Source organism: Mycteria americana, chromosome 11 (assembly GCF_035582795.1).
Source record: "Mycteria americana isolate JAX WOST 10 ecotype Jacksonville Zoo and Gardens chromosome 11, USCA_MyAme_1.0, whole genome shotgun sequence".
Classification (NCBI taxonomy): domain Eukaryota; kingdom Metazoa; phylum Chordata; class Aves; order Ciconiiformes; family Ciconiidae; genus Mycteria; species Mycteria americana.
The window spans coordinates 3446047-3467926 of NC_134375.1; the positions used below are offsets into that span (position 1 = coordinate 3446047).

Here is a 21880-nt window from a genome sequence, read left to right on the forward strand (position 1 = left end):
ACTCTCTACTATAGAGAGTGTTTTCTAGTGCTCTCTACTCTTCTCTGATGAATGACTCAAATACAACCAGATACAAACTGGAATTGACTCAAACCCATTTTGGTTTTTCTGATCTTCGCATGGAAGAGGTGTTAACCCCAGTGGAGTCTGGGGATTAATCAAAGGCAAGCATTTTAACATTCAAACCACTATTTACAGTTTTCACAACTTGAGACAACTAATGAAAGATCCCTCACACAAGCATAACAACATAATGTGACAATTCATGGGATTTTGGGGGGGAATTCTTTGTTTTAGAAGCAGTTAAAGGCTCGTGATGACGAGCAGCAACAATGACAGTTAATACAAAAAAGTTTGTAATGCTCTATAGCAAGGATAATGGAATACCTGATTTATAATATCTTCATGGAAGTAGTACCTGTATTTTTCCACTGAAATGAAGTCATACAATTAATTCTAAATATTAAAGACTGTCATCTCTAGCAATGTTTCTGCCTAACTAATCTAAATTCCCCGAAGTGCTTTGCTCAAACCCTGAAAACATTAAAAGTGCTAATTAACATGAGAGCATATGCACAGTGATGTCTTATTTCCTCTTTAACACTTTTTCTGTCCTGGTTGATCAATACCCCAGAACTCAGTGGCCTGCTTAATTCACAGTTGCAGGCTACCAGGGACAGAAAGCCTTTTTTCCAGCCTGACAGAGTACTTTTACCTCTGCTCTTGATGGAAGGTTACCATTGATCACCAAAAATATATATGGAGACCTGAAAAGGAATAATCATGAAGCCACCCAAAAATCCATTGATTCACAGCAATTGAAGACAAGCTGGCCTGGTTGGTCTACGCTGGCTCAGTCATAAATCAGGTTGTTCTCTTCCGGCACAACTACCTATGAGAAAATTCAGCTCTCACTCTCTGCCAGTAAACAGTTTCATTTCACAATTTTGTAATTTGAAACTATGAGGATGGAATTCAGCAAATCTTTGTTACAAAGAACAGACTAACAAAATGTGCTGCGTCAAAGTATTTTATCAGTAAAGCTGATTTTTATTAGCATCTTGACTCACCACATAATCTAAACGAGAGTACCTATTAAAGAGCAGTTTGTTTTGTAGATAACCCAGGTAGCAGTTAAAACACAAATAATTCCAGATTGCTGAGAGACACTTATCTCAATACACCTAACCAGTTTGTGATGCAATATATGATCACACATATACACATGCGTATGTAAGACACATAGCATGATGCTAACAGTTTTAAAGACGTGTCTGAGCAGTGCAGCACCTTGCAAGGGTGAAAAACTGTAGCCCCGAGCCTTGGACTGTGACTCTGGAAACAAACCACACCCCAGCTCAGCCCTAAAGATGAAAAGCCAACAAGGCAAATGAGCTGCACTTCCTGGATGACTTAATGGTGTAATTGCACCTGTTTATTTCTATGTGTCGGTGACTGTAAAATCTCTCTGAAGGAATACACCATCAAAAGGCCACTCCAGCAAGAATGAGGACAAACGCTCGCACGTGTAGGTCCTCCGCACGGGACCGGGGCAGCGGGAGCGATTAACGGCTCACCGGTGCCACTTACGACAGCTGACGAACGCACTCGTTTGCCCACACACGATGGTTTATGTCGGACCGCGACCCGAGCAGGCCCCGCCGGCACCGGCCCACCGGGGGACCTGCCGACGGCCCCGCGGCCTACGGCGGTCCCGGGGGCCGGCGGGAGGCCGCAGGGAGCCGGGTGCCCCCCCTGCGGCTCGGCCCGGGCAGCCGGCGAGGCGGGCGCGGCGCCCCAGGCCGTAGCCCAACCTTCGCTCGACCCTCCCGCCGACCGCCCCGGCTGCGGGCGGGCATGCCCGGGAGGCGGCTTCCACGGCCGGGGCGGAGAGAGAGCGGGGGCGGGCGAGAGGCGGGCCCAGCGCTAGGCCCGGCGCGGCGGGGGGCGGCGGGCGCTGCGCAGAGCCCGGCTCCCCTCGGCGGCGGGCGGAAGGCCGGAGGGCGGCAGCGCCATGCCCGGCCCGGCAGCGCCGGGGGCGGCGGCGGGGCCCGGCCCCGACCCGGAGGAGAGCTACGACTTCCTCTTCAAGCTGGTGCTCATCGGGGACGCCAGCGTGGGCAAGACCTGCCTCGTGCAGCGCTTCAAAACCGGGGCCTTCGCCGAGCGCCAGGGCAGCACCATCGGCGTGGACTTCACCATGAAGAGCCTGGAGATCCAGGGCAAGCGGGTGAAGGTGAGCGGAGCGGCGGCCCTGAGGGAGCGGCCCGGCACCCCGCCGCTCCGGTTCCGGGGCTGGCGGAGCGGTCGGGGAGCCGTGGCTCACTCCCCCCCCCGGCCCGCCCCCCGGCGCCGCGGAGCTCCGGGCCGGCACAGCCGCCGAGATGCCGGCGGGGCCGCCCGGCCCCGGCCCGACTGCCGGAGGAGGAGGCGGCGGTGGCGAGACGGTGGCTGGCGGCGAGCGGTGCCGCCCGTCCCGGGTGCCCCGCCTCAGGGCAGCGCCCGCTGCCCGTGCCCCCGTCCCGCTGCCGAGCTGTCTGCGCGCTGCTGCCGTGCTCCGAGGAGGGGAGCTCGGCGCCGGTGCCGCCCTCCCAGACGGCTCCTACGGGCGAGGAGGGAGCGAGCGCACCGATTAACTTGTTTTGCTACGGCAGGATCAGCTGTGTAGCCGCAAGGCGGGCCGGCTCCTCGTTAACGCCACATGAACGCCGGTAAAAGCCCCGTTGCAAACCCGCAGCTCAAGACACGCTCTGCCTCCGCGGCACTGTAGCTGCAGCACCCCGCTTTTCAGGCAGGCTTCTGGCGATGGTTTATTTACAAGCCAGAAGGAACCTCAGCTGGATTGTCATGTTGCCAGAAAGGGATGTGGAACTGGCAGATTGAGAGAGGCTGGGGGAGCGGTTGATAAATTAGGCATGTTTAACAGTTATCTTAAGACGCTGTTTACAGGGTGTCTCAGAAAGTGCAACTTTTATAGTTCTTCTCAAACCAGAACAAATCAACCCTAAATCTGACCTCTGCTTTTCTTATGCTGGAGAAAACCAGCTTGTCGTTAGGGTTAGAAAGAGGAGAGGACATTCACCTGGTGGAATTATTCTCAGACTCTCAGTGGCAGAAATTCCCTACAACAGACTTGGCCTCTGAGCACAGAAACATGATCGAACAGCAGGAAAAAAGGCTTAAAGCACCTGCAGTTTGTGTGTAAATCCCCTCATCAGCCCCCTCCGGAATGGAGTCGTACAACTATCCTTACTTATCCCCAGTGGAACTAAAAAGAACTTATTGCGGTCGCTGCCTGGGAAAGATCATGAAACTGTAAAGCTTTTGAGTTGAAAGGTGACGCAGAAGTATGGTAATTGCAGCTGAATTTTGGTCTGTGTTTACCAAAGTAGGTGTTAAAGTCCTCTATTGTCTTCTTATAAATTAACTTTGGTGAGCAGAGTATTGAGCGGAGAAAGTTGCAGAAAATGGAAGAAATGAAGGCTGACATTTTTCTAGGAAAGGAGGGGGATTGGAAGTTCCATGCCTAGCACAGGTGTTTACTTCCTTGGTGGTATTATACCTTTTCCTGTCACGTATAGCTGTGGTTAGCAGTTGAAAAGGAGACTCAGATTTTCTGTTTGTGCTGTTAGTACCTCTTCTGTGCTTTCTAGCCAGTGAGCTGTTAGAAGTGGGGTTTCTCCTTTAAGATGGAAAACTGGCTCCATTTAAATGCCAGGCACATAGAAAGTGACAAATGTGTCTGATCCTGCTGCCAGGGGTCTCAGCCACAGACTTCAAGGAGTAGGAGGGGACTAGCCCAGAATATAACCAAAACTTCCTAGGTGTGCTTTTTCGTATTGTCAGTACTTACACCTGAATATTCCTGTATTAGTAGTCAGTCTGTAACAAAACCTGTGGATTATTTCTAAGTATTTTACAAAAAGCAAGTAAGAAAATGTAAGCCTCTTGATACTTTTGCTTTGGCTTGTTCTGTGCTTCCACTGAGGAACAAATCAGGGATGCACAGATTGAAGAAGGATATTTCAAGCATTATTTTAGGCAAATTAATCCAACATTGTTGCTGATTTACCTTACGGACATTTTTGTTAGCTGCTGAGTCAGGGACACAGCTAGAATATGAAAACATTTGCTTGGAGGTTTTTCGTTTGGTCTGTTAAGGGGGGGTTGTATGTGAAGTTTAAATTCCAGTCAGGCCTTTGCAGTTGGATTGAGATTTCAGAGCAGTCCATCTAATCTGGGTAGGTTTCTTCAGCATGTTATAGGAAATAGAAAACAAGGAGGCATTTTATTATACTTTTGTGAGCTCCCTTATAAAGTAGGTAAATAAATTCTTACTATCAGGTGTCTGTATCTTGCACATTTTACAAATTTAGTTTTGGTGGTCGGTTATAGTGATTCTAGGAGGAGCACTTTTGCTATCTGACCTGTTAGTAAACAAGCCTGTACATGTGCTCTGCGAGAGCTGCACTGTGCTTCTCATTGTTTCTGTCTCAGTTATGTGAGACAAACTTGTTTAAAAGTTTCATATAAATCGTTGATTGGGATGCCTCAAATCAAGAGATGTTCAGGACATATTTAAAATAAAGTTTGTTTGACCTTACAAAAAGATCCTTACAAAAGCATGCCAGGTGATTCTCTGTGCTGCTCCAATTTCATTATGGGTTTATGCTACTCAAGACAGTATCTTGAGTAGGAATGCAAAGGTTGTTGGGTTTTTTTGTTTGGTTTTTTTTTTTTTTAGCGAATGGTGCAGGAATAAGAAAATTCCCATTTTTATAATGTTTTATAAGCTCATCTTTAGAAGTTCCTTCAGAACAACAGCATGTACAAAAAAAGTCCCAAGGAGCTTTTGAACAGTACTTGTTCTGCATCCCCAGTGGCCTAAGCTTCATTTTTTGTCAGGCTGAGGATAGTATAACAACACAACTGAGTGAGTATGAGTCAGGCACTTATTTTGAGATTGAAACAAACATTTTAAGGTTAATTGTGTTAGTGTCCCTTTCTGTTTAAAACTTCAAATGTTGTCATTACAGTTACATACTGTTTCTGAAACACTTGGAGCCCAAGATTTTAAGTCTCGCTTCCTTTTGATGCATTTTTGTTGGCTAAGGGAAAAGAAGCATGTTCAGGTACTAAAGGTTAAGGTTCTGCAAATAACTTTTTTTTTTTAACTCATGGTTTTCCTTGCATCTTAAAGCTGTATTCTTTCAAGTGTCTCAAACAATATTTCATACACTACTGCTTCATCAGCTACTGAGGCTGACTAAGCTTAATGTATAAAGAGACATTAGTGCTTGAGAAAGGAGCTATTTGTGGGCAGTCCTGATAACTGAAGCTTTCTCTTTAGAAATAAAACAGTAAAGTGCTGGTATTGTAAGCTTCCCCAATATGTGCTAACCCTGATTTGCAGGGATTTACCACTTCCAGAGAGGAAGAATATGTAAGCTTGTCTGTGCCATCCAGTCTTCTGTTTCTCTTCTTGTTCTTTCTTCAAGATCTCCAACTGCAATTTGAGATATTGTCCAGTGGGATTATACAAGCCAGTTGCCTCTGGGACAGGCTGTTGTGAGCCATGGGCTCTTGAAGGCGTTAGGTCTAAAAGGCAGGCTGCATGGCACGGAGCCAGGCAGGGATTTGGCAGATCCAGCACACTGGGTTCTAATGGAACTGCAAAGTCAAAGCTACCTGTGATGCCACCTTGACTTTTAGCACAAAGGCAAATTCTGACCAGCATATATCCAGAATTTCCCCCCCTCAGTTTTATGAAATGTCTGCAGTCTATCTTCATTTAAAAAAAAATGCTCTAGTATATGCTGTTTAAAGGGTTGAAATTGTGGCATACCACTCTCTATAAAATACATCCTTCTTAGCTGGCTAAATCCTAGGGTACAGACTATAGTTCCTAAAAGTTGTGGTGGTTGACTTAATGCATAGTGATTAAAGTCCTGTTGATAAAATAATTACTTGTTCTTTGAGTCATAGAAACAATCTGGCAAACAGAACAAAAATGTTTTGTAACTGTTATGTCACTGTAAGAAAAGATATTAATAAAACAGTGGAACTAAGATTTTACATAATGATAGGCAAGGACATTCCTAAGTCCAAGTCCATGAATCATGGTCAGTAATAACAAAATTCATTTTCTTTTGATGAATTTCCTCCTGTGAACTGATAAATTAATTGGGTATCTTTAATGTCTACTTTATGCTGTCATTTCATAGTGTTTTACATATACTGAGTATTTTTTCCTTTATGTCATAGTTTTTCTCTCTTACTATGTCTTTCAGAAAGCAGCAGGAGAGAAGAACATTTGACAACCAACACATTCCTTTTATAACAAATACTTCTTTATGTATCATTGCACTTTTTAATTTACAAGCTTTTTCAGCCCATATGATATCAAGATTCTTGGCTTTTATTCAGGCCTCATGGCTGTAACTATATTCCTTTCAGAATGGCTCAAAATGTAATGTGTCATTACCTGGCCAAATTGCAAGTAATATAAAATTACAACTTGTTAACTGTCTTGTCTCCTGACTGTTGTATTTATTTAGCAATGTTATTAAATACAAGTGAAGCTATTGGTTATTACATGGAAGCAATATTCTGTGATATCCAGAGGAAAGTGTAGCTCTCTTTTCTGTCAACTACTTTGACACTCATAACACTAGAGCAAATAGGAGTGCTGCATTCCCAGCAAACAGAGATTCCTCACTCTGAAAATTTTGTAGGGAAACAATTGAGTGGAGCAGTTTATCCTAGCTGTTCTGTGTATGAATATCACTTTAAATTGAAATACATTGCCATACAGATGTTAGTTTTGTTGCTTTTAGCAAAAACTGTATAGATTAAGTTGCAAGATTGTTTCAGTAAGTCTTTTTAGGAGCAAGTGTTGTGATTTGCCAGTGTACTGAAATGTATTGTTTGCCATTTGAGATGACAGGATTTAGATGCAGTCAGTTGGTTAAGAATCATTTAGCACAGTCTTTGCATCCACCATTTCACTACCCGGAAACTTTATGGAAGTTGCTGTATTTTGAAGAATTAATAGCACAAAAGTGACATTTCTATCTTTGTAAAGGAAGGCATCAGCTATAGGATGTACTTAGTTATTATTAATGCTGCTTCATGAGCAAAAGTAAACCTGAACTCCCATGATTCTTTAGAAGAATCAGCAAAGTACTTAATAAATCATGCAGGAAGTAAGGGAGGGAGAAATTATTTAACGTGCCTTGAGGCCATTTGTTAAGCATTAACCTTTGATAAACAATATGTTTATCAATGCAAGAAGAATCCACATCAAACTATTTGATAATACTATTTACTATGCTCTTTGGTCAGCCTGTCACTCACCATTTTCAACACTGTCTATTTCTGTAGTTGAAACTCTGCTTTCTTTAAGCCTAATCAGACATCCCAGAATGATCTTCCAGAGACTCACCGTAAATTCTACCACCTTCTGTTTTCCTCCTTACATCAAGTTGATACATTCCTTGTTCCAGTTTTTTTTCTGGTGTCTCTCATCCTCCCATTGTGTGCCACTGTGAAGAGCCTGGCTCAGTCTTCTTGATAACCTCCTCATAGGTACTGGACAGCAGCTAATGGGTCATCTCAAATCCCTCTCCCATGCTGAATAAGGCTGTTTCCCTCAGACTCTTCTCACACTGTATGTACTCCGATTACCTGAACATCTTGATGGTTCTCCACTGAACTTGCTCCGGTTCTTCAATGTCTTTCTTGTACAGGGGGCCCAAAACTGGGCACTGTATTTTAGTTGGAATCTAGTAAGTGCCAGATAAAGGGGAATAATTACCTCCCTTGATCTACTGGCTTCATTCCTGTCAATACAGCTCAGGATGCTGGCAGGACACACTGCTGGCTCCAGGGCTCGGCACAGCTGCTCCCCAGCCAGTCAGACCGCGGCCTACATCCTTGCAAGGGGTGAATGACATATGCTCCCTCCCAACAGGAAAAGATGAAAAAGCAAATATGAAAAGATGTTCAAGACTTTGTCTAATGTACTTATGGAAAGCTCTAATTCTGCAGTAATATGGAGTAATGAAAAATCTTACAGGAGTTAATAGTTGGTTTAGCGCTTTGCTATTCAGTACCAGCTAGTGCTAAGGGCTCTGCTGTCCAAAAAATTCAAAGCTAAAAGCAGATCAAAATAACCAGCTTTTGTAAGTAAATGGGCATTCAATAGTGGAAACAATTAGCACAAGAAAGGTGGCTCCTTGTCTTTGTTCACTTAGGGTATTCTGTCATATTCCTTCTGAACAGTGGGTATTTATTCTCTGTTCTTTATCCTGTGCTCATTTGTTACTAGAGATGGTCCCCCTAAAGGCCTGCTACCAATCTCTTATTTCATAGGTGTTTTTTCTTAGTATCCTCAGATGAATTTAACACAGTTCTCCAGCAACCCCAACTTCTCTCTGTCTTTCTTACACCAAAATTGTTGCCAAAGTAATTACAAAATCAGGAATTGCTTAAAAAGGTTACTAAGTGACAGACATGGCTTCCATCACATTATTTGCAAACTGAGGAAATGAATAATTAAGAACTTTGTGTCATATACTGCACATGGGATATGCTTATACAATACAAAAGAATACATGATCGTACCTTTTTTTTGTAACCTGTGGCTAGTACAGTTCATTCGGTATTTTGATTTTAATGTCTAACTTACATTGAGGGGCTTTTAAATGAGAAATACTAGGACTAAATTTTTTTCCAAAGAATTTGCAATTGTTATTTCTTGTCAAGTTACATACATGTAAATATAGTTTAACAGAGAGACTATATAAAATTTTTACTATAAAATGGTGATTTTAAATTATAGTTGTGATTGGTATTTTTATATAGTTGTCATGTTTCTTTTTCAATAGAATTGTCTGAAATGTATCTCTGTACACCAGTATCTGATGATACTGGAGAAAATAGTGTTTACTTAGGATCAGAACTGGTATTTTTTTCATGACTTAAACTATTTTTTTAATCATATCAGATTGATTCATGCTATACAGAAATATTTTTCTTAGAGTTTTCTAAAGATGCTGTCAAGCAAATTAGCTATATTTTGCCTTTAGGAATACATCTTGCTGTAAATTAGGTAATCTGGTTCATAATACTTGCGTATTCTGTGTGTCTGTAGTGTGTGTTGTAAGTGATTTAAAATTAAGACCGTTGTTAAAACTTCAAACAACGTGACAGGCAGATTGTAAGGAGTGAGTTGTTCTTAGCCCCCCCAAAAGTACCTTTGCACACTGAGTATGCTGCAAGGCAGACTGATTTCTCCTAGCTGAAGCTCCCATCTCTGCATAGGTCTGCCAGAGGAGACTGAACAAGGACTCCTTACTCAGCTTCAGGTGAGGTTATTGGATTGGTTCACACCCACCTTCAGCAACAAGTTAGACTGAAGGGGCATATTCATGATTGGTTCAAGACAACTTTGCCTTTGCTCTAAAAGATCCTTTCACCTTCCTCCCTACGCAGTCTGCATGCTTTCAGTACCACATGGCTGCATAATTAGTGTCAACCCTTCAAACAAAAGGAAAACCTCTATTTTTCAGTTACATCAGCAAATTAAGCTATATGGTGAATCAGATTAACAGGTGCTAGTTTCAAGGCAGGGAGAGGGCAAGGATATGCAGCTGGGATGGCAATTCTTTGATGACAGTATGGTCTTAGTTTGGCTTAAGCAAGTCATTAAACCATGCCCTTATTTGACTGACTTTCCCTGAAACAAAGAGTGAGCACTCACCTGGCTTCTTCTGCCAGCAGAAGTGATGGGAACAGTGACAACCAGGTGTGTCAGTTGGTATATATGTTTGCAAAGAAAGTATCTGCTTATGGGTCTAATACATACTGTAGTCTCAGCAATGAAAGCAAAACCACAACAAACTGAAGATCATACAAAAAGCTAAATGATTCAGAGTCATTACACAAAAGAGGAGTGACAAGTAGGGGAGCACAAACTTCAAATGCCTGAGGGAAAGAGCCTACCTGGAGGGCATGGGCTGGGAGGAAGACTGCTGTTTGAGCTCCTGAGATGGTCAAACCTGTGGTCTGTGCTGTTCCCAGCAGGACACTCACGGCTTCAGCAACTTTGTACGTTCAGTCCTGTGAACACACAGACATAACTGCTTGAGTAAAAAATGTGTAGGGGTGCTGTGAGATCTTGCTGGTGACATTTTGAGGTTGCTCTATCACTACTGAAAGGCTGTGGAAATTGGGGAGGACCAGAGAAAGGCAAATACCATACTCATTCAGAAAGGGCAAGAAATCCTGGGAACTACAAGCTGGTCAGACTCATTTTGGTCCCTGGGAAAATCATGGAGCAATTCTTCCTGGAAGAATTAAGTTTTGACCTCACTTTGACCAGGCAGTTGGCTTTGTCACCTCCCCAAATCTGTCCTAGCCTCAGTGATTCTGTGATTCTATGGAAAGTACTTACACAGAGGTTTTCAAAATCCAGTATACAGCACAAGGCCCAAGACTGGCTTGCTCAGTCACTCTGCAGGTAAATCACTTTATACTATGTGAAAAGTGTAAGCTAAAACACATATTTTTTTTTTAATTTAAAGAGTATATAATTCTTCTGCACAGAATCTCTCAGACCTCTCCCAAGAGTTGGGTAATCATCATTAGCCTTGTTTTGCACTTGACCTAATCATATATCGAGATGTAAAACTACGTAACAGACACAAAGGTCTAGTGGGAGACTTGAGTACAGAGAACATCATACATAAACCTGCCATGAACTTCCTTGTCTCTAGTATTTGTCTGTTGATTGCTCTAAATCATTATCCGTTCCATTAATAATCATTGCTTTGTGGTTTTCTGAGCCCATTATAGTCCCTTCCCCTTCTCTGAGAAAACTCTTACCAGGACCGAGAAGTACATTTCTATTGGATTGATTCCTTTTAAGCTGTACATGTGTCATTTGGGATCTAAATGCTTGGTTAGCACAGGAAAGCGATCAGTACAGGCTTTTCCAAAGTGAAAGTTTCTGCTCAAACATGCAGCAGAGTTAGAAGATACAAACAAAATACTAATGTGGAAAAGAAAAAAATGGAAAAATGATTCCATGTTATTGGATATAAAACATCACTGGTGCATTATGTTAAGTTGTTGTCAGCTCTTTAAAAGAAAGAGGTTCAGAGAGAGGGCAACTAATAAATAACAGGTCCACAATATGGGGAGATTAAAAAAACGAGGAGTATTTGCTTATGCCCTGTCTCAGTTAAAAGGAGTTGCAGAATATAAGGAATGGCACAAAAAGACAAGCAGTGCTCTCTCATTTATCATTTGGGGATAGAGAAGCAACAGAAGGATAGAAAATACAAAATTTATAAAAGGAAAATCTTTGGTTTCATTGCTACTATATATTGAAGCCAAGAGTTTTGAAAGATTCAAAAAGGATTAGAGATTTATATGGAGAATGAGAACATCCACAGTTACTTTAGTTAAAAGCTCCTGAAATATAAACCATCACATTCCAGGACATTAGACAACCTATAAAACAAGAGGATTTAAAAAGAAATTTTCCCTATGAGCAGGATATTGTGTTTGTCCGCTCTGAGTTATTTGGCTTCTTCCTCTGGAACATCTAGTACTGGGAACTTAAACCCTGATACTAAACTCATAGTTCTTATACTGCTGGATTTAGGCAAAAGCATGTAAGCTAAGCATGCCTTCTTCCTGCCCAGGTCTAATGTCTGTTCTACCACCTAAAAAAGGACAGGTGACTAGACTGACTAAATCTTTGACTGACTTTATTGAAACCTAGAATAGTTGGCATTTCTTTTATACATTCTTTTATACGTTTTATATATTCTATGTGTATTCTTTTAATTGTCTCATATTTCCTTATAAAACAGCATCAGTGCTCTCAGATGATACTGCCACATCCTACTCCAGTTGTTACTGCCCCTGTAGCAGAACTGGCAAAACCATGTCAGTACCTCAGACAATACGCTAGCAAAAACCCACTTGTAGTTTGTGACACACCTGATGATGAACTGGAGTGGCTTGGCTGTAGGCTAACATCCTGTTTTGCTAACTCCACTAGAGAAGGTGACAAAGGGGTAGGGCTGGACACACAACAGTGATAATTTCATAATCTGCCACAGAACGATCCATCAGAGCTCACCTGCAGGAACCCAGAGTGTCTCAATTGATATAGATATAAACTCTGAGCAGCCAAGGACGAAAAGGTTCTCCAGTGTATGTTGTTATCCTTAAATCCTGAACAAAGAACTAGAAAAGCGTGATGCCGGAATGTATTAGGTATAAGGGAGATTTATAACAAGGCTATTGAATCGAGTCCTTTCTTTTGATTCGGGAAAGCTTGCTAGCCAGTGTCTCACTGTATGCTTTGTTTTATTTAGTTGCAGATCTGGGACACGGCTGGCCAGGAGAGATTCCGAACTATCACACAGAGTTATTACCGCAGCGCCAATGGAGCAATCCTAGCCTATGATATCAGCAAGAGAGGCTCTTTCCTGTCCATTCCTCGCTGGATCGAGGATGTGAGAAAGTATGCCGGTTCCAACATAGTACAATTACTGATTGGTGAGTTAAAAATATTAATACCAAGTGCTACAGGTTACTGTACAATGTAATTAGTTGCAATACTTGTTTAAGATAGTTAAAAGTTTTATTTTTGGTTGAAGTTAAGATGTATGTAATAGATCTGATTGGAAATTTTCCCAACTTTTTTTATTAGAAAGTGCTGATTCATCAAAACAGAAATGTTTTGCTTTGATTAACTTCTGTTAAGAAGTAGCCAGATTTGTATCAGAAGCCAGTTTTGAATCTTTTTCTTAACGGAGAACTGGGTACCCAAGAATTCCAGGTTCTGAGGCACAGCTGCTATGGAGGTGTTCTGATGATAAGGACCATAAGGTTTCAGGGCCCAAAGAAGCTCCATCATATCAAGCCGACATGCTTTGGTGAACTGGAACACCCACATACTTCAGCAGATGGGGTATTTCAGAAGGACTTTGGGGCAATCAGGGTTTGTCAGTTCTCTGCTAGAAGTTCTGCTTCCCAGTCCCAATGTTTCTGACTCAGACATGGCTCTCAGGGCCTGTAGACCCACTAATACAATGTGAGTAGTATTCTAGATTTCCCTAGGAATGAGCAGACTGCTGTTGTTTTCACAAAATGGTTTTGCTTTCATTTCTAGCCCATTTTTCTTCTGTGAAGGTCTACAGCCACCACTATTCAGTTACTGACTTATTTTGTTCTCTATACAAGTCATATAGAAATACGGGTTGGAAAGGGCTTAGGAGATTATCTAGTCCAACTGCCTGCTCAAAGCGAGGCTAATGTCAGGTTGGTCAGGGCCTTTGCAGTCAAATGTTGAAAATCTCCAAGAATGGAAATTCTGCAGCTTCTCTGGGCAACCTGAGAACCTCCTGCTTACTCTGACATAAATAGTCATTATAAATTACTCTGTTGTTTCTTTGTCTTCCAGGAAACAAGTCTGACCTAAGTGACCTTCGAGAGGTTCAGCTGGAAGAAGCTCACAGTCTGGCTGAACACTATGATAATATCATCTGTGCCATAGAGACCTCTGCGAAAGACTCCAGCAATGTGGAGGAGGCTTTTGTGAAGATGGCTACAGAGCTCATGATGAGGCATGGAGGCCCTATGTTCAGTGAGAAGAATACTGACAGCATCAAGCTTGACAGCAAAGACGTTGTGGAAGGTTGGGGGTGTGGTTGCTGATACGAGCTAGGTGATATCCCTAACTTTACTGGAATTTAGATGGTGCTTCACCCTAATGCTGAGTAGCACGGTAGCCATATTCTCCTCCTCCTGTGAAACCAGCAATTTTGTAGAAGTTAGACACAATCCTGTTTGCTTTGGTGTCTTGTTTTTAAAAAGGGACTCTTGAGAGGTAGTCCTAAAAGTCAAGCCCTCTGAAAAACTTACTCAACATTTGTCCCCACCATTTTCTTTTCTGTAACCTTCATACAAGTTACAAAAGTGGAGGAAACAACTTTGAACTGGTGATGTGGGGTGGGGAGACAGATGGTTGGGGAAGAGACTGATGCACACCCAAAGTTCTGAAGCATTTAGCATGGGACTATTGGCAAAGGAGGTCGCTTTTGGAATAGGCAATCTTGACAGTGTCTCTTTAAATCTCTTTAAATCCTCAGCACTCCACCAATGACCAGAAAGTGACAGTGTCTTTGATAAAGGTATTTCAAGTGTCAGAATACCCAACGTTGTGATTACAGGACCAAATAGCAGTCACCTGCCCTAGGGCATATGGATTGCTAGTTAGTATTGGAACAGGCCCAGGTGGGAAAGCCTTCTCTCAGGTTTCGTTACACTTTTTTTAAGTTATCATTTTAACAAAAAGCAAAGTCAGCCTGAGTGATATCACATCACTTGCTGTCAAGCAGGATTGGACCAGTGTAGTTATTTTAAATACAGCCTTGAGGAGAGGGTAGATGCGTTTCATTTGTTATTGTTTGCACAGTGCTAGCTCCCTTTTCCAAGGGGGTATCATTGAGTTTTTGCCCTCAGGTCTCTTAATTTAATTCCATAACTCAAGACCTGCACCACTGGAAACAGGAACTGGAGAAACCTTGAACAGACTGGTAGCCATGATCTCCTGCCATGTGCCTAATGGTCATATACAGGGTTAATTCTGGTCATACATTTGACATTACGTTACCAGAGTGTTTATTGCTTAAGTGGCATAAGTGGATTTGGTTTTTGGTTTTGTTTTTTTTTTTTTTAAACTATCTCTTTAAATACAATCTGCACATATAACAGGAAAGAAGACCTCAGAATAGCTGAAAACTGCATGCATTGCACTTCTTGGTTGTAAGAAACCAGCGTCTTTTCAAGTGATTCCCTCCCAACTGTACTCAACTGCTTCACTCTCCCTATCACAGGTTAACAATTGCTTTTCATTTCCTGAAAACACTCAGCAGGAAAATCTTTCACTGTTGATCAAAAGTCTACATTGTTAAGTAAAATAGATTTCATAATTCAACTACATATAGTTGTCATTCAGATTCAGCTGTGTATTATATGTTGTAGATGCAGTTGAAGTACTGATGGCAGCAGTCCTCTCTGGATTTACACTCTCGAGTACCTTACAAAAATGGATTTGCAAAGGGAGCAGAAGCAGGATTATTTTTAACTCTGCAGTTAAAGCAAAGGTGTTCAGAGGTGACAAGTGATTTTTGCAATCCTGGAGCAATCCTCCTTTTTGCAAAAAGGAGGCTCATTTTCAGAAAGCACCCACTTAGTGTCACTTGTCCCTTTTGAAAATCTTGATCAAAAAGGACCCGGATTGGTTTGCTACTAGGGCTACACCAGTTTTTAGCCATTCAACATATCCAGTATCATGAAAATCAGGAAGATATAAGAAAGGGCTAATTGATCCTAACTTCAATACTATTCATCTTCCTACAGAAAATATTAAAGCATTCTCTGGTCTTTCTGTTTTTTTAAACTATGAGGTAGATAATTGAGGAGTTACGTATGCTTTGTAGCCTATTTGCTTCTAATCTAAGGGGTTAGTTTTCAAGTTTTATAGTTGTAAGAGTGAAAGGGCCTTAAATTTTTCAATTAGTATAGTTTTCACAATTCTAATGTTTTATATGGAAGGGCAGATTGAGCTGCAGTACTCAGTAGTATTTTTGGATAGTTCTCCAGGACATTCCCAGCTCTCCTACATCCAAAGATAACGGGCAGTAAGTGTCCAGGAGTAGCTAGACACTGAAAATGAGAATTGTCCAAACTCTGGATTTGTTAGCAATTAGCAAACCCTGTATTCCACTCTCAGGAGAAGCTATGAAGACAGTGCAAGCCAAAACTCAGTCCTGATGACTGCTCTTCCTCCTGGTTAGATGGTCCTTAAGATACAGAATACTAGCAAGCATTTGACTTTATGTCATGACATATTATCGTTTACAGCTATAGGTCACAGTCCTGCAGTTCTGCATGCTTGAACAGGGACCCTCAGATAAGCTCAGCCTCCCACTATTTACAGGATTAGTGCCAAATTATTTAAGCCATCCTGATAAAAATTCACACGCATTTAAGAACAGCATTGCAACTACTCAGATTGAAATCAGTAGTTTACATAGTAACTCATCTTAAAGCTGGAGCAAGGTGCAAAATGAACATAAATCCTGCATCCAATGCAGTCAGTGAATGATTGTGTTTTTACAATAGATGGAGAACTGAAGAATTATTGATCCATTTCCTTGGTTTTGAGGTTTGTTTAATAAACAAGTAGAATTAGACCAAGCACTATGCTTTCCTTACAATTTGCCCCCATGTGTCTCTTAAGCTAGTCCTGAAGGTTGACACTCTGTCTGCAGGTTAGTCTGTTTCAGTCAGAAAACATGAAATGCAGCATCAGCGATTTGTTTGCTGTGTTTTCAAATGAAGGCACCAATTCAGATTAGTTTTCATTTTGCTGGAGAAAACTAAGACTATGGCTTTAAGTCAGCTTTGTCTTCTAACTCTTGGCTCTTCTATGTTGTAACAAGTGTAATACAAGTTTGCATGCCCTATCTAAGTGAACAAAAGGGAACAAAGAAATAGACTGAAGAACTGGTTTATTTTTTGAGGTTAGTAGCAGACACGAATGACAGTGCTTGGCCTGTCAGTAGTAAAAGGCTATTTCAATTACCAAACCCTTTATTTGTCTATTAGTAATAGCACAGTACTCACTAGGCTGACACCTTCTTGACCAGAAATAAATTAAACAGTAAATGTAACTTAGAGCTTTTCACTCCCCTTCTGAAGACTTTTATTAAATCCGTAATTCACACACACAGCGATGTAATCCAACTATTAGGAAGACAGTCCTGTTGGTTTAATTCCATTAATCCTATTGAAACCAAAAGGATACCTGGGTGAAGAGAGTGAGTAGCAATAAACCTGAGATTTACAGGTAAAAACCTCAGTTTCAAATCTTAGGTTACAAATGTGCACTGATGTACATCGAGTGAATAATTCAGTAGTGCACGATCAGAGTTCACAGCATAAACATTTGCCAAGAAACCTGTTTACTGGCAGTTGAACATTAACAAGACTATGGTGCAGTAATTGCTTTTAAGCAGATCTCCTTGGCTGACCATGTATTTGCATTAGTATTTATCATTTATTTTTGGCAGTACCCAAAGTGCGCAAAATATTACAAAAACACAGAAGGGGACATTGATCCCTGCCTTGTAACACTTAGGAGTGGAATGCAGAGGCAAATACTGAAATGAAATCATCAGCAGAATGTGGTTCCCAGGAGCGTGGGCATTGTTATCCTTTGTATTGATTTTGATTTGAGCTAATTTTATCTCCAGTTACTCATCCAGTCCATCATCATGGATGGAACTTGTACAAATATTTATGGAAATATAATACCAAATAAATGTCAGCCCAGAAACCTGCTAATATTTGCCTTGCAAAACAAAATTTTAAAAAAATGAAAATACTTAAGAACAGAGGAAAAGTCCTAATGATTTTATCACTCTCACTATACTAGAAAGCAGGTCACTTTTGGGGGAGAAAACTACAAAACTAAATGAAGCCCAGCTAATACCACATAGATTTAAGAATTTCATGAAAAGTGGAGCTCTTGCTCAGTTTTTTCTTTGCCTTTAAAGAAGATCATATTTTGATCGTCACGTGCAATATATACATGCGTTACTGCAGTAATACATTACAGTATGTATACACTCACACAGTAGCACCCTTAAATAACATTAAAGCCTTTCCTTGATTTGCCCCAGTATATATTGTCCCACTAAGATTTACACCTCTGATATTTAATCTCATAGTCCCAGCCAGCTGACCACTTGAATGTCTTTTGCCATCTCATGCCAATCCAGAAGGAACTGGGAGGTAATAACATCATTAGTTTCTCTTCATGGGATTGTTTTACTCAATGTTATAATAAGAGTCTCTTTACATCAAGACAAATGTATATGTTATTTCATTAATAGAAACTGTTTATTTTTACCTATCCTTCCAAAACATTTATATACTAACAGATGACTGAAGTTTACCCTATTGCATTATTTTGGGTAAACAGTGTGCTGGAGGAAAATGAAGCGAGAACAATACATGCTTTGTGAAACTGAAAAATGAAGTTACTCTCTGTTTGGTATCTTGCAACCTTGGAGTGTGCTCAGTTTAACCCGTCAGTCATTCTCTGTGGAGACTTCACAGAAACAAACCAGGTTAGGGGCAAAGCGCGCAACCAGTAAACAGGGAAAACCCAAGGAAATTGCAGCGAGTGCGTACTCTTTTGTGAAGAGGCAGTTCTCACATGACTCGCTTTGCCCTACGAGCTGATCATGACCACATAGCTTGTATTCCCACCCTTGTGGTACAAGAAATGAGGCAATTAAAGAGCAACAGATCCAAGGACATGTGTAGTTCTTGGTGGAATTGAAAGGAAATGAATCCCAAAGTTTAGGCTAATCACCCTAACCACTTAATTATCCGTTCCCAAATGATACTAGGTTGTTTCATCAACTAAAAGGCATTCTAGATTTACAAATTTGGCAATAAAAGATGCCACATTGTTAATGGAGATTAATAGTTACATTTTATTACAGTAGTGTGAAGTATAGTGACTTCAGAGTCACAGAGCAGAGTCCTTTATAATTGGGCTGTTCTCAGATTTGCCAATTCTTTTCCATGCTCTAAGAAGAGATTCATATATTTGGGAAATACTGTCTCAGTTTTATTTTTGTAGTATCTTTTGGTGCTGATCATCCCACTGAGATTTCAGTTAGAGAACCAGCCTCCTGGGTATCTTAGCTTTTACTGGCCAGGTAATGTTAATTTTCTTTTAACTCTATTGAATTGGGTTATAGAGCTATTTGAAGCAGCAAAAAATCTCAGATGGAAGCATTTAATTGCAGTCCCCACTGCTTACGTTGGAAAAAAGCCCCAAACTATTCCACAAGTAGATGTTCTGATTTCCAGCACAAGTTTAGCCCTCTGCATCTTTTTTATCATTTCATTTTAGTTTACTTGGAAAAGAGCAGGGTTACAAAATCAAAATAAACAAACCAACCCAAACGTATATTTGCTGTCCATGGAATTGTTGCCAGAGGTTAGATAAAAATAGCCACCATACTATCCTATCCTGATCTTAGATTTCATTTTTTTAATATGACTGAAAAATGTTAAAATGCACTTTAAAAATAATTCTTTGAAGCACAAAAGGGTTGCGATTTTTTTCACTGTGTCTTTTTTAACAAGGATTTCTATTACTTGAATACTGATGAAGGCAGTTACCTGTATTACATTCATAACTTTAGGCGTCACTGAAGACAGACTGTGTCAACAATTGTCTTGTTTTTCCATATGAGTCAGCTGCCAGTGGAAAACAAGGGCACAGAATAACTTCACAAGAATGAGAAAACTGAAGCCTGAGTAACAGTCAGGGAAGATTTTCTGTTTAGTCCGATTAAATGTGTCAGGTTTAACCAATGCTTACTCAGTTCAAAGAAAATACTTTCCTTCCCAAAGGTAAAATAATGCACTACACAAATAGTTACGGGTTTTCCTGTTGGCTTTTTGTACAACAGAAACTTGACTGCTGTCTGTACTGAAGAAGAGTGGACTGCTAAACTGGTTAAGTGTATGGTAACATCATAGTTTAACATTTAGAGAGCTGTTAAATTGGCTTAAAGCTGTATTTAGATCCTGTTCCTTCCATTATGAGGTAAAGAGTATGTCTCTCTCCCCCAAGACACCATTTAAAAACCTTTAGAAGATCCAAGATCATACCCTGATAAAAATTTATTGAGGCTGTCTTTATCATTAAAGAAGTCACTTTCCATGTTTCTTTTGCAAGGTATTTTAGACTTCAGTTGAGTTATTTGCAATTAAATTATCTAACTGAACTGCTGACACTGATTTCTACTTTCTTTCAACCTCAAATTTAACAGAAAACTGAGGATTAAGGATTAATCTTCCTATCACAAAGCACTGAAGGGCCACCAGATAGACTATAACCAACAGGTTTTTGCACATGTATAGCTATCGATCTCCTGCTCCTATGACAGTTACTTAATATCTGTAATGTGTGTCTATAATACACTGTACTCTGAAATCAATCAAGTCCAGCTTTGCGATCATTCATCCGAGTAGGTAGCATAGGTCAGGGTAAGGTATTAGGTAGGTATAGCAGCTTCACAAAGCTGCTTCTGTTTAAGCCACTTCTGTCTAAGGCTTACCTAGCCCATTCAAAATTTGCTATTACAGCTAAATTACTGCAAATAAACTATTTTCTTTTCCTTTAGTCATAAACATAACATTAAAAAAAATGCTACATTTATATAAATAGGTGAGAATACTGCGAACAGTAGTCACCTATTTTAAGCTTTCATAAGAACTTAGACCTTATCATTGACTACTCTGTAGGAGTTTAAAACCTTAATTCCCCCATAAACTCACTCAGACATCTTAAAGTACACACTATTCAGATGTAATAGCTAGCTAAAAGGATCCAAGTTTCTGTAGATTTTAGCTTAAAGTACCTTACGTATGACCAAAATTGTGGCAAGCTAGCAGTTATGATTTCTAATTGTTCAATCAATACAAAAAAACCTTATGACACAAAGATTATCTTCTCCAGATAAAAGCAGAGGAAAACATTAAATGGAAGACTATATTTCCTTAGAAATTGTCTTTTTAAGGCACCTGACCAACACAATCGGTATACTTCCAAAAGCCAGCCTCTTTTCAGTAACCGCTAAGTAACAGCCTATTACACTGCACTGTGTTGTAGAACATGCGATGATCAACACCCACTTTTTCTGCAATAAATTCTATGAGCAATATAGACTTATATGAAGGTGTGAGGGAGTGATTTTGGGTATCTAAACTATTGTATGTGAAAACAAGGGTATGAAAGATTGTCCTATGAACATGGCGTGCAAACTTATCTTGGCAATTTGAAGGTACCTTTAAAAAGTGAGTTAAGAGCTGAATTTTCAGACAGTAAGCTCATAAAGCTGTGGACAGATGCCTACCAATGTCTTCAAAAGCATCTAGTTACCATTACAAAAAAGCACAAAACTTGTATGGAACTGGTTTTGCATGAAAGAGAAATAGTTATCAGAAAAAAAATACATTAATGTGAAAGGCAGAGCATCCTGATTATTCTGTATTTTTCATGTTCATTCCCTATTTCAATGCGTAAGTAAGCATTTTTTCCCTTTATAAATGGTATTAAAATAGATTATTCTAAGTGTGAAAAGTAGTTTGGTACTTGACAAAATAAAGTGCTATATACATTTTCTTAAGAGAGTGAGAATATTAATGAGGAGAACAACTTTGCTAATACAGTTTGGTGGTGTAATATAAGGGATTCGCCAGATAAAGTGTTGGAATGGTGCTACATACGCATACCATTTCAAAACCAGGGGAAGGCAATGGATGAGACCAGACACTGTCCTGCTCGCCAGACATAGAGACGGACGTATACTGAACAGAAGGTGTATTTTGTTATTTGTAGCAGTTCTTAAAGATTTCTGTTTTATAAGTCTGTAAGGAGAAATGCTAAGATTTTTGATAGTCAGATATGCTCAGTGCTGTCAGCCAGCTTTTCCCTCTTTTGTGCCGCACTCACTGATACCTGACAGATATAAACCCCACAACTCCAGAGACTAGATAACATTCAAGTGAGTCTGGCTCACACACCTGTTGGGGAGAAAATAAAAATCTCTAATTCATATTGAATTCATTCACTGCATTCCAAAATTATTTGAGGGGTTTGGATGATAACAGTGTTAAAATTATTCTGCATTTTCTAGGACAAATCTGTTGCTGTTTTTCAGGGTTTCTTCAAGGGATGCAGGCTGTACATTTCTAATCATCA

The 21880-nt window shown here is 40.5% G+C and overlaps 1 protein-coding gene across 1 annotated transcript; it reads left to right on the forward strand.

Moving 5' to 3' along the window:
* The first annotated feature begins 1907 nt into the window (after positions 1–1907).
* RAB43 (RAB43, member RAS oncogene family) lies at positions 1908–20333 on the forward strand. The gene is made up of 3 exons (XM_075514484.1): positions 1908–2236; positions 12393–12576; positions 13484–20333. The coding sequence occupies exons 1-3, from the start codon at positions 2015–2017 to the stop codon at positions 13735–13737; spliced, it is 660 nt and encodes a 219-aa protein (XP_075370599.1). The 5' UTR covers positions 1908–2014; the 3' UTR covers positions 13738–20333.
* Positions 20334–21880: the final 1547 nt, after the last annotated feature.